This window comes from Solanum stenotomum, chromosome 10, assembly GCF_019186545.1.
Source record: "Solanum stenotomum isolate F172 chromosome 10, ASM1918654v1, whole genome shotgun sequence".
Classification (NCBI taxonomy): Eukaryota; Viridiplantae; Streptophyta; class Magnoliopsida; order Solanales; family Solanaceae; genus Solanum; species Solanum stenotomum.
The window spans coordinates 39,882,559-39,896,236 of NC_064291.1; the positions used below are offsets into that span (position 1 = coordinate 39,882,559).

The 13,678-nt window shown below is 34.2% G+C and overlaps 1 protein-coding gene across 5 annotated transcripts; it reads left to right on the forward strand.

Moving 5' to 3' along the window:
• The first annotated feature begins 448 nt into the window (after nt 1-448).
• LOC125841998 (F-box/LRR-repeat protein 4-like) lies at nt 449-13,185 on the forward strand. Of its 5 annotated transcripts, none has more exons than XM_049521187.1 (4): nt 449-1,747; nt 5,405-5,568; nt 7,704-7,979; nt 12,525-13,185. In XM_049521187.1, the coding sequence occupies exon 1, from the start codon at nt 522-524 to the stop codon at nt 1,614-1,616; it is 1,095 nt and encodes a 364-aa protein (XP_049377144.1). In that variant the 5' UTR covers nt 449-521; the 3' UTR covers nt 1,617-1,747; nt 5,405-5,568; nt 7,704-7,979; nt 12,525-13,185. The 5 variants fall into 5 exon arrangements, with proteins under 5 accessions (XP_049377144.1, XP_049377146.1, XP_049377145.1 ...); XM_049521189.1 differs by having other exon boundaries at nt 5,405-5,540; nt 7,952-7,979; XM_049521191.1 differs by having other exon boundaries at nt 1,612-1,747; nt 5,405-5,540; nt 7,952-7,979.
• The last annotated feature ends 493 nt before the right edge of the window (nt 13,186-13,678 follow it).

Consider the following 13,678-nt stretch of genomic DNA (forward strand, 5'->3'; position numbering starts at 1 on the left):
GGGTTGGTATAAAGAAAAACAATATTGTTCATTTTTTTTATGTTTGGTTGGTTTAAATATTTTTTAAAATATTTTCTAAATCAATGTTTTGAATCGGTCTTGTCTAGGTTTGGATATTAGGATTGAGATTGGATCGCAGTTCGAATGTTGAATCCAAGTCATGTCTTAATGGAGTTTGGTTCCTAACTTATTTTCCACTTATAAACAACCAATTTTTCACTTATAAACAAACATGGGTAAAATTTTTCATGAAAAATATATTTTTTTGGTACCAAACAATCATTAATATGCAACATGCATTTTATATAGGGTTTGTCATTTAATATATCATGTAAAATGTGTGTTATTTGTTTAATTTTATACTGTGTTATTGGTTTGATTTTATACATGTCCAATATTAAAGGCATGTATAAGCTGATGCAAGAGAGCATATTTCTGTATTTATAAATGATCCAAATGAACAATGAAAAAAAAAAATCACTACAAATAAAGACACTATCTGCACTATGTAGCAATTGAGAATGGAAAATTTGGGAGATGATGTTTTAGCTTCGATAATGAGTAGGGTTCACGACTCTGCCTGTAGAAGATCCATTTCTCAAGTTTGTAAGCAGTGGCTCAGAATTGAAGGCTTAACTCGATCATCTGTACGTGTTTTTGAACCCAATCTTTTGCTTAATTTCCTTCCAAGATTCCCAAATTTGCTAAAATTTGATACATCTGAAGAAATCACGAATACCCATCTTGAAATTTTAGCTGAAAAATGTCCCAGGATCCAAATTCTTAACCTTAATTTCAAAAAAAAGAACAGATTTTATGATGAAAGGGATGAAAGTTTAATCTTGGATGATTTTGATGAAAATGGTTTGTGTTTCATGGCAATGGGTTGTTCTCATCTCAATACAGTTTCTTTGAGAAAGAGAAGTGGAGTTGGGGATGCTGGGGTTGTTTCTCTTGTTAGCTTTTTGCCTAAGTTGATATATTTAGACTTAAGTTTTTGTGACAAGGTTAGCGATGAAGCACTTAGAGTTATTGGAAGTGTTAGCTCTTTGAAGTACTTGAATCTACAGGGGTGTTGGTTGGTATCTGATGCGGGTTTGAAATCATTAACAGGAGGACCTCTTAGGATGACCTTGAAGAAACTAATTCTTGCTGAATGTGATAGGATTACGGATTGTGGGGTGTTGAGTTTGATGCAATTATGTTGCTTGGAGGAATTGGATTTGGCAGAATGTGGACCGAATGTGACTGATTTAGCTGGTGAGGCGATTGCTTCAAGTGAGAGTTTTAAGAGGTTGAACTTGTCATGGCTTGTAAATGTGTCTGATGCTACTGTTGTTGCTCTAGCTGAAGGTTGCAAGAATCTGGATGCTCTTAATTTAACTGGCTGTGAATTTGTCACTGGTGAAGGCGTCCGTACTTTGACAAAGCATGGGTCATTGAAAGAGCTCATTTTGACTAGTTGTGAAAAGCTTAGTGGATATGATTTGGAAGAGTTGGTACTAGGATGTCAAACATTAGAATACATTGTGGTTGACAAAAGATTAAGGATGTGGGTACCTATGGAAGTGCAGGATAGTATCATGAGAGAACACTGTTGGATAGATTGGAAATAACAGGTGAAAGGGGAGTTGAATGTCTCGTTTCGAATGGATTAATATGTTTTCAGTGTCCTCTCTCATTTATGGATACCTCTTAGCAGTTATAACCCGGGTCTTTCATTCACAGTTCCCCATCATTACCTCAGGTGCATATTCTGCCCAGATCCCATTATTTATTGTTGAAGCAGTCGTATTAGTTAAACAAATGTACATGGTACTTTTTAATTAACTTGGCTACTCTGCTATTGTCATGGCCTATGGACGCTTAACCTTGTGCATAGACATTGCAATTTTGATCCTGAATATAGCTGAATAGGGTAATCCAAGAATCACTTCCTTAAATGGAACTAAGCAAAAAATTAACGGAAGTTTATCCAATCTTTGTTGAAAGTAGGACCACTTCTACTGTGGCCTGCTTCAGTTTCTCTAAGATAACCTGTTGTACTCTAAACAAATGTAATTCTTCTCTAGAAAAAAGGAAATAACCTATACCATTGCTGCAGTATCATGAACTATGCTTTGGTATAGCTTTCTTGTAATGCTTGACGTTGTCAGAATACACAGTTCCTCTTCTGTATTCTGTAATTCTTGAAAAGCTGGTTCAACTCAGGTAGGTGGAATGAGATCCTGTACACCTCTGACAAATGTCCTACTTTACTAGAATATTTGGGCTGCAAATCATCTGGCTTTTCAAATAGCACAATAGAAACATATCTTGGAACCTCGTTCCTGAGAAAATTGAGCTTGCATTTAGGGTTGTTCATTGTTCGGTTTGGATCGGTTTTTGATTTAAACCAAAACCAAATCAATTTAGTCAGTTTTTAAATTTCTAAAACCAAATAAACCAAATAAATAAAAAACCATTGGTTTGGTTCGGTTTATAACTAGCTAATGATGAATTGCCAATAGTAAAATAATATTGACACGAGACAACTATTTCAAATGAACATTAGGAATCGATAAATTTCTCTTTACTATCACAAGATGAATGTATCTGAATATTTTATGATTTTTCAACAGTATTCCGAAGTTTTAGCATGTTAATTTGCATAACTGTAGAGGTTACTCCATTTTACATGTCTAACATCCATAGAAGCAATATATAATTTTAAATAGAATGGTCTAATTGGGCAAGCCATTGAAGAGTAGATGGATGTCTTAGCAAAGAAAATTTAAGACCTGCAATACATCACACCACATACAGACGATTAGATGTGTTGGGTTTGGGCATATTTTTCAAGAATTAGAATTTATAAGTGTTGTAATGCATGTGAAATAAGTAGAATAAAATCAAACTAATGATTAAAAGGTAATATTTATAATTATTAATGAAAAACTAATACTCTATCATATATTCAAATAGTTCAAAAATTTATGAATAGAATTTATCAGTTCAGTTATTTTTTCAGTTTTTTTAGTAAAACCAAAACCAAACCAAATACAGTAGGTATTTAAAGCTTAAAACCAAAGCAAACCAATTGCTGGTTTTCATAATCCAACTGGTTTGGTTTTGCTTTTCACCAAACTGTGAACACCTGCTGCACTGCTGCACTTCTGAGCTCTTTTACCATGTGTATAAGCTTCGTTGTGGTCTGGTACCTGTTCATGAGTGGTTCTTTTCTTTACTTGCTTAGTCAGCTCATGGATATGTGTTTCTGTGTCCATTTTAGTCCTAACTGTCCTCTCACACAACTGCAAAGAGGTTTTAGTTGAGGGCCGATCTTTTAACTAAGGAGTTTATTACACCACCTTCCTCAAGCTATTTCTCCAGTTACTTCATGTAGTCTTCACTACTTTGGAGGATGTATTAAGGCATACTAGCCTGGAAAACTATGGATAAACTAGCTGGTATGTTGAGAAGTTTGATCTGAAATGAGCCCTGAGTTGTTCCGGTCTGAAAGGAAAAGAAGTTTGGTTGCCCTTAACCCTTCAGGTTCAAAATAATTGTGTACCTCTTATTGGAAAGATAACATGCAAAATATCTTTTTGGGTTTTACAAGTCAAAGAATTATGAAAATTTATATGCACCAGAACTTAAACACATAAAAGTTTACCTTCTGGTGATATGGTTATAGCCAAGAGGTTCCAAGAGAGGAAGTAGTCATTCTGAATCGTGGTGAGAAAAAAAATTACTTCTCTTCATGTGCTCAAACCTGATCATAAACTTGTTCGTCCTGTCTCTGATATAAAATGACAGCAAAGCATTTAAAAAGGCGTACTTTGAATGTAATGAATCAATGTATGAAATGATAGGCTCTGTTAAAATGAGATAACAAACTGATGCATCTGAAGGCATGAAAAATTGTTAGGTTATGTGAAACTTGTCCAAAATGTGATTGCCCATGTTTTTCATTTTCTTTTCTTGACTGATATTCACTATCTACTGATTTGAGTAAGATATAGCTCTAATATTTCTATATCTTTTTCCAAGCTTTGTAAGCTATTATGTTTTTGAGTTTCTTAATTCTGTTTCCTTTTCTGTAAACTTCCTCTTTACAGTATACTAAAAGGGCTTTTATATAAATCAAAGCCAATGCTGCCTTTTTTGTTCTTCTATCATTTTTCTTGGTGGAGTGGTGGGGTAGGGGGGCTTATAAATTTATAAACAAACCTTGCTTGTTCTGGCTTCCAAAATATCCTGGTCAAAATATTTTTTTTTCCTTTATAGGTAAATTGTGTAATTTCTCAAACAAAAAAAATACACTGGTCAAAAATAATATTTTTTCCTTTTCAGGTAGGATTGTGTAATTTCTTAACAAAAATAATACCCTAGTTAAAATATATTTTTTTCCTTTTCAGGTAGATTGTGTAATTTCTCAAACAAAAAAAATACCCTGGTCAAAATAAATTCCTTTCCTTTTCAGGTAGGATTGTGTAATTTCTCAAACTAAAAAAATACCCTAGTCAAAATATTTTTTTTTCCTTTTCAGGTAGATTGTGTAATTTCGCAAACAAAAAAAATACTCTGGTCAAAATATTTTTTTTTTCCTTTTCAGGTAGGATTGTGTAATTTCTCAAACAAAAAAAAAAAAAACTCTGGTCAAAATATTTTTTTTTCCTTTTCACGTAGGATTGTGTAATTTCTCAAACAAAAAAAATGTCCTGGTCAAAATAATTTTTTTTCTTTTTCAGGTAGGATTGTGTAATTTCTCAAACAAAAAAAATTAGCCTGGTCAAAATAATTCTTTTTCCTTTTCAGGTAGGATTGTGTTATTTCTCAAACAAAAAAAATACTCTAGTCAAAATATTTTTTTTTCCTTTTCAGGTAGGATTGTGTAATTTCTCAAACAAAAAAAATGTCAAAATATATTTTTTTTCTTTTTCAGGTAGGATTGTGTAATTTCTCAAACAAAAAAAAATTAGCCTGGTCAAAATTTATCTTTTTTCCTTTTCAAGTAGTTTGTGTAATTTCTCAAACAAAAAAATACTAGGGGTTTTAAGTTTCAACTCGGCTGCTTATATATAGCTCTCCATTCCTCTGGCAATCTTTGGCTATGCAAGAAAACTTTATAGTATCCTGATTGATTAGGATTTAGGATTGAACAGCACAAATGCATCCATTGGAACTCTGATGGTAAAATCGAAATCTTCAGAGACCCAATTGGAAGTTTATAGAATGGCAATGGTGTATTCATCTTCTTGAATTCGAGCTTTTGGTTCACTTCTCTGCAGATTCTCAAATGGGGTTTATCATAAACCTCACCATTCTTGTTCTCGCAAATGAAAGTACTCCCATACATGATACATCAATAAAAATCAAATCTTTATACCTTATTTTCCTAAATTGTTTATTTTCATTGTAGGTGTTTTTTTGTTGACTGGGAATTTTTCGTCTTCTTCATGGCATTCATCTTCTGATATACAACTCTTGCCTTTCGAACTTCAGTCTAGAAATTCAATGAGAAAGATTTGGACTTTCTCTCCTCTCTGTATTGGCAGGTGCTCCTGCAAAATTGCTGGAAGAAAGGTATAAAATGTTCTTGCTATTACATCTAAATCATATAGTTCCAGTTTCTTTTTCTTTAAGCAAAACCTAATAAAATAAATTCTAGTTGTTGTATTTCCTTTGATACAAATACTTTTAACTCTGTCCAATTTAATGTATTGGGATCTTAGAAATCAACTCAAATTTGAATCTTTCTCCCCTGCTTGATTTCCTCTACCAAAGAAAAATGTAGCCTTTTGGACTATCCTAACTCTAAACAATAACAACAACATCATACCCAGTGTTATCCCACAAAATGGGGTTTGGGAGGGTAGAGTGTAAGAAAACTTTACTACTACCTTAGAGGTAGAGAGGATGTTTCTGATAGACCTTCAGCTCAGTGTCCTAACTCTGAAGTGTTCAGAAATTTATATGTAGTTACGATCTATGGAAGCAATGTGATTTCATTGTTAAGTACTGTCAGCATCCTGGGAAATATTTAGACCTTCAGCTCAGTGTCCTAACTCTGAAGTGTTCAGAAATTTTATATGTAGTTACGATCTGTGGAAGCATTGTGATTTCATTGTTAAGTAGTGTCAGCATCCTGGGAAATATTTATTTGTGTGATTTTGAGGTTTCTGTAATGAAGTTTGACCTCATTTAGCTGCAGTAGTAGAAAAACAGTGATGCATTTCTTGAGATTAGATAGTTCATTAGGTTAGAATTATTTATTAAATGTGGACTATATATAAACTTATTATTATGCTTTTAGCAAAACTGGCTGAATGTTAATAGTTGGCGGACAACACACAAGTCATGTATTTATGTGGATTCCATATGGGCATGTATCATTTCATGTAATAGGTGTGAGTTGACAATAGTGTAGGTCTGTTGGAGACCTGTGAGTCCATAATGGGGAGGTACACTAGGTTAAGGCTTTAGAGCCTATAAATATGAGGCTAGGTCCCCTTTTTCGAGCTTGCTTTGGAATGATGGGAAACAAACAAGGAAACCTCAGGTTTCTCTTTTCTATTTTTTCCCTCTTCAACAACACATTTTAAGATGGCCAAGATTCATTTTGAGTGATATAGGCAGTTTTCATAAATAAATTTAAGAAATGTAGACCCACTTTGATAATATGATCCAAGAAGACTATCAATTTGAAAACACACACGCCGACAAATTTATCTCAAAGGTAAAACAATTTATTATATACCCAGATTCGAAAACCGTAAATCAAGATCTCTAATTTCATAAACTCTCCGTTCAATAGAGGATTCATAAATGACACTTATCACTTATCAAATTGTTGTTACTAGCGGAAGCACATATGTGTTAAAAGAAAACTACTAACGAGCTAAGACCCCAAAACCAAGATCAACTTTGAACTTGATTCAGCAGGGCTATTTTAATTGAATAATGTGGTGCATATACACAACAATCAAAATAGAATCACAGTCAATAAACAAACTTCATTTCACATGTAACTGTGATACAAATTGCTTTAATTTCAGTAATTCGAGATATTCATCTCATGAACGATTAATACGGTTCATGATCTATGTTATATGCTTTGATGACAAGTGTAAATTAACACAATCATAATAATCAGATAGATTACGAATACTTATAATATTCTGTAATAGGCGAAAAGAGGGTGTGTGCCTTTATCCGCTATAGCAATGCACAACTGAAGACGAACTACGCTGAGTCTTCCTTTCCTTTTGCTTATGATGGCGGGATTAACCTAAGATCTTTTCTCATAAGGTGCCAGCCGTAATAAGCCAAAGTAGAGGACGACTCAGCTAGTTTGTCTTCAGTTGTACGTTGCTATGGTGGATAAAGGTGCACACCTTCTTTTTGCGTATTTCACAATATTTTAGGTGTTCTTAATTTTATGTGATTATTATGGTCATGTTTCTCAATGAATTTACTCTTGGCATTAGACCATGTTGCATAGATTATGAACCTTACTAATTGTTCATGAGACGAATAGTCCGGAATACTAAAATCATTTCTGCGCAAGCTATGGATTAGGGTTGAAGGTTTATTATGTGGCCAAGCAATGTCTAGTTCCCTTACCAGTATTGGTTGAGCTCATGCATACCTCAAGTCTATATAATAGCAATGGTGAATTCATCTTCTTCAATTCGAGCTTTTGGTTCACTGCTCTGCAGATTCTCAAATAGGGTTCATCTTAAACCCCACCATTCTTGCACTCTCAGAGGTATGTACTCCTATACATCAATAAAAAACAAATCTTTATAGCCTTTTGTTTTATATTCCTTAATTGTTTGTTTTCTTGCAGGTGTTTTTTGTTGAGTGGGAATTTTTTGTCTTCTGATATACGGGTCTTGCCTTTGGAACTTCAGTATAGAAATTCAGTGAAAAAAAATTGGACTTTCTCTCCTCTCTGTATGGGCAGGCGCTCCTGCAAAATTGCTGGAAAAAAGGTATAAAATGTTCTTGTTATTACATCTAAATCATATAGTTCCAGTTTCTTTTTCTTTGAGCAAAATCTAGTAAAATTCTAGTTGTTGTATTTCCTTTGATACAAATACTGTTAGCCCTGTCCAAATTCAATGTATTGGGATCTTAGAAATCAACTCAAATTTGAATCTTTCTCCCCAGCTTGATTTCCTCTACCAAAGAAAAATGTAGCCTTTTGGACTATCCTAACTCTGAACAATATCAACATCATACCCAGTGTAATCCCACAAAATGGGGTTTGGGGAAAGGTAGAGTGTAAGCAAACTTTACTACTACCTTAGAGGTAGAGAGGATGTGGTCTATCAGCTCAGTGTCCTAACTCTGAAGTGTTCAGAAATTTATATGCAGTTACGATCTGTGGAAGCATTGATATTTCATTGTTATGTAGTGTCAGCATCCTGGGAAATATTTATTCGTGTGATTATGAGATTTCTGTAATGAAGTTTGACCTCATTTGACTGCAGTAGTAGAAAAAGAGTGATGCATTTCTTGAGATTAGATAGTTCATTAGGTTAGAATTATTATTCAAATGTGGACTATGTATTAACTTATTATTATGCTTTTAGCAAAACTGGCTGAATGTTAATAGTTGGTGGACAACACACAAGTCATGTATTTATGTGGATTCCATATGGGCATGTATCATTTCATGTGATAGGTGTGGGTTGACAATAATGTAGGTCTGTTGGAGACCTGTGAGTCCATAATGGGGAGGTACACTAGGTTAAGGCTTTAGAGCCTATAAATATGAGGCTAGATCCCCTTTTTCGAGCTTGCTTTGGAATGATGGAAAACAAACAAGGAAACCTCAGGTTTCTCTTTTTTATTTTTTCCCTCTTCAACAACACATTTTAAGATGGCCAAGATTCATTTTGAGTGATATAGGCAGTTTTCATAAATAAATTTAAGAAAGGTAGACCCACTTTGATAATATGATCCAAGAAGACTATATCAATTTGAAAACACACACGCCGACAAATTTATCTCAAAGATAAAACAATTTATTATATACCCAGATTCGAAAACCATAAATCAAGATCTCTAATTTCATAAACTCTCCGTTCAATAGAGGATTCATAAATGACTCTTATCACTTATCAAATTGTTGTTACTAGCGGAAGCACATATGTGTTAAAAGAAAACTACTAACGAGGTAAGACCCCAAAACCAAGATCAACTTCACTAGGACTATTTTAATTGAATAATGTGGTGCATATACACAACAATCAAAATAGAATCACAGTCGATAAACAAACTTCATTTCACATGTAACTGCGATACAAATTGCATTAATTTCAGTAATTCGGGCTATTCATCGATTAATACGGTTCATGATCTATGTTATATGCTTTGATGTGAAGTGTAAATTAACACAATCATAATAATCAGATAGATTACGAATACCTATAATATTCTGTAATAGGCGAAAAGAGGGTGTGTACCTTTATCTGCTATAGCAATGCACAACTGAAGACGAACTGCGTTGAGTCTTCCTTTCCTTTTGCTTATGATGGCGGGCTTAACCTAAGATCTTTTTTCATAAGGTGCCAGCCGTCAGAAGCCAAAGTAGGGGAAGACTCGGCTAGTTTGTCTTCAGTTGTACGTTGCTATGGTGGATAAAGGTGCACACCTTCTTTTTGCGTATTTCACAATATTTTAGGTGTCCTTAATTTTATGTGATTATTATGGTCATGTTTCTCAATTAATTTACACTTGGCATTAGACCATGTTGCATAGATTATGAACCTTATTAATTGTTCATGAAGTAACAAGAGAGGAAGTAGTCATTCTGAATCGTTGTGAGAAAAAAAGTACTTCACTTCATGTGCTCAAACCTGATCATTAACTTGTTAGTTCTGTCTCTGATATTAAATGACAGCAAAGTATTTATGTCACGACCCAAAATGAGTCGTGAGTGGCACCCACACTTAACCTCCTAAGTGGGCGAACCAAGGAACTTAAACCCCAACATATATTAATAATTCAACTCCGAATAACAATAAAATGCGGAAGCTCAAAACTTGTTAAAGTAACCAATCAAATCAACCTGTAAAGTCTATTACACCTTATCCCCAAAATCTGAAAGTCATCACATCAAGAACATCTAATCTTCAAATACTAAGTCTAAGAGTATTAAAGACACCAAAATAAATGAATAAAATAGTTTATGTCCGAAAACTAAGGACATCATGCCATGACCAAGAGAATCCAACACAAGCTGGAATGAATAGCTCACCCTGGAACCTGATGTGCTGGATACTGGCTAGAGCTGAGGGCGAGTCGTAGTCACTGATACACTCGCTGCACTCCACAAAAAGAAAACAAAGAAAAACACAAGTAGGGCTCAGTACAGGCAACATGTACTGAGTAGATATCATTGGCCAACCCAAAATAGAAACTAATATGTAATGAATAATAGTATAAAATCAACTATGACACTTAGCAGGTGGCAAGCAACAAACACATGAACCAGTGTCAACAACACTAAAGTAAGTACGTAATCAGTCAACAATATCAAGATCACACATGAGGATTCATGCCTCCAAACCAAACTAATTTGGGAATTGAGTTCTTTGAGATTGAGTACATTAAGTTAATTCAATATCTTTTTTCTTTAATGTTAACCGTGTCAGAACGTGACACTCCGATCCAATTATACCGTGTCGGAGCGTGACACTCCGATCCAATAATACCGTATCAGAACGTGACACTCTAATCCAATTATACCGTGTCGGAACGTGACACTCCGATCCAATAATACTGTGTCAAAACGTGACACTCCGATTCAATAATACCGTGTCGGAACGTGACACTCCGATCCAATTATACCGTGTCGGAACGTGACACTCCGATCCAATAATACCGTGTCGGAACGTGACACTCTGATCCAATAATATCATTAATTTATCATTTATTATCACCAATTTTCAATTAATTAACAGTATTTCATCAAGCCTTCTTTATTCAAGGCATCACTTCGATAGAGAGGGTTCAAGATTATAAATTTCACGGTCTCAGGATTTCAGACCAATCACAAACCACACAACCAAGCTACACAATCACACAATCAAGTACATAGAGAACTTCACAATATCATTCAATGCATATCAATCACTATTAAGAGTCTATCAAATAGAATAAACCATAACCTACCTCAACCAAAGAACCGAAGTCAAAAGAGCTAATCTTCCCATTCTTTCCCTTTCCACAATGCCTCCGAATGTTTCTCGATCTATCAATTGTACATTATTCGTAAGTAAACAATTCTATCGATCCCCATATCACTATATGCCTAGTCTAGATTTAAGTCTCAATTCTTTCAAATATCATAAATCTAATGATATCAATATAATATAGTTTAGTTACTTAAACCCATATATCATCATTTAAATTATGTCGTAATAACGAACATTAAAGCTAAGCTACTGATTGCAAATATCACCCTAAAACAATAAAATGCAAACTAACTTATTTATGATAATACACTATAACCTCATTCTTAAATGTTGGATTATCAAATGGCATACATTTGCCAATAATTACTCACAAAAGTTTGTCTCCAACAATCCTGCCACTACTATCCTTTCTAAATTCCCACCCAACCTTAATTATAAAACAATAATTATCACTCCTACTATTGATAACTACACTTCACCCTAACACTACTGCCAATGCACACTCGTTCTTTCCAATGTCTCATCTAATTACAATACTATAATAATCATCATAAATTATCGCCTAACATTCACTCACTAAAATTGGACAAACAACATATTCAATAGATAAGACAAATGGATAATTAGCATCCCAAGGATTTCCACTCAATTAGTATAAACCCATTACATATTACTTAAGGAAATCGAAGAGTTGAAGCATTACCTGGATGGCACTCGCTTCTGGTTGACACCGCAGGTAGTGTTTCTCTTGTTAGTGTTTTTAATTATCTAGGGTAACTAATTATGAACTAATAAATATTAAATCTTACTAATTTTAATGTTATCTTCTTTAACCACCAACTAAATTCATTATTAAAACAACCCCACTAATTCCATATTGTAGTTACAAATAGTCCAAAATACCTATTTAGAATCTATCGAAAAGTATTTTATGATATAAAAAGCTCTAGTACTCCAAACGACCAAATGGGTCGTTACAATTTAAAAGGGCGTACGTTGAATGTAATGTATCAACGTATGAAATGATAGGCTCTGTCAAAATGAGATAACAAACTGATGCATCTAAAGGCATGAAATATTGTTAGGTTATGTGAAACTTGTCCAAAATGTGATTGCCCGTGTTTTTCATTTTCTTTTCTCAATATTCACTACCTGCTGATTTGAGTAAGAGTCGGGGTGGTAAATTTATAAACATACCCTGCTGGTTCTGACTTCCAACCCTCTTTCATTTTTGTTCTTAACTCATCATTCTTTTCCTAGAATTAGGGTGTGAAACATTTCGAAAGAACTTTTGTTGCAAATGCAGAACTGATGTTGGCTCAATTTTGACAGGTTTGAACTGTTGAACAATGATGACGGACGGTGCAGCAGTAGTTTGCAAAATCTGGCATTTGCTATTTATTGCTTGTTGTTGCTACTTGGAACAAGTGCATTTTTCTGTGCGCGAAATATTGGGCACTGCAAAATAGTACTCAGTTTTGAGAACTATTGCCACGCCTAAGTGTGTAGGGGGATGGCTTCGATAAAATAGGATGTATGAATAACAAAAGCATTTTCACAATTCAGAGTATGAAATCTCTCACCAGGTTAATAGCAGTTTCCCTAGAATCTTGCATTATATGTGACTCAGGTTAGAGTAGAAGTATGGAGGAGTATTATGTCACCAACAAGGTGCAGACAGAATTGAGTCAGAAGTTTCTACGGCTAAATTTGTCCGCTCGCTGAATGCACAATGGGAGAGAATGCAAAAGGGCATCTCTACAGTGATTGCAACAATACTTTGATGCCTTCAAAGACAGATATCTATCCATTGAAATTGTTCGGAAAAATTCAGTCGATGGCTTGGATGTACTGTTGTAAGCTTAAATGATTTCCGTGATTGCCTAGTGAACAATACTTGGGACCTTCAGTTGATTTCTGTGAAACATTTTCTGCTCTATGTTAACATTGGTCTTAGTTTTATTTATATATTCCAGTTATCATTCATTTCCTAGTTGATTTGCTGAAACAACCCAATGTTGTGAAAAAGAAATTGATATGCTTGATTTAATTATTATCTTTAAATCTATGAAACTTTAACAATAATATGCTTTGTTTCATTTTAAAAAAAGGCGAAATGACCTGGGAGACTCCTGTACTTGGTTTCATTTGTCAGTTGAACCATTTTACTCATCACTTCGCCAAATGAACCCTTAAACTCGATGAAACTCTATTTTCTAAACCCCTCTGACCATTGATCGAGCTTATGTGGCATTAAATTGGTTGAGTTGGACAAATGTGAGACCACACGCGTTTTAAAGCAAGTGAATATAATATTTTTATTTAAAAATTATCAAAATTATAAGACAAAATAATAATAATAATATTTTTTTAAAAATAAATTTCAAAACCTTTCTTCTTCAGCCCACCCCACCCCTTCTCTCTTCTTCTTCAACCTCACTCCATCTTTTTTCTCTTCTTCTTCAGCCCCAACCCCACCCTTTTTC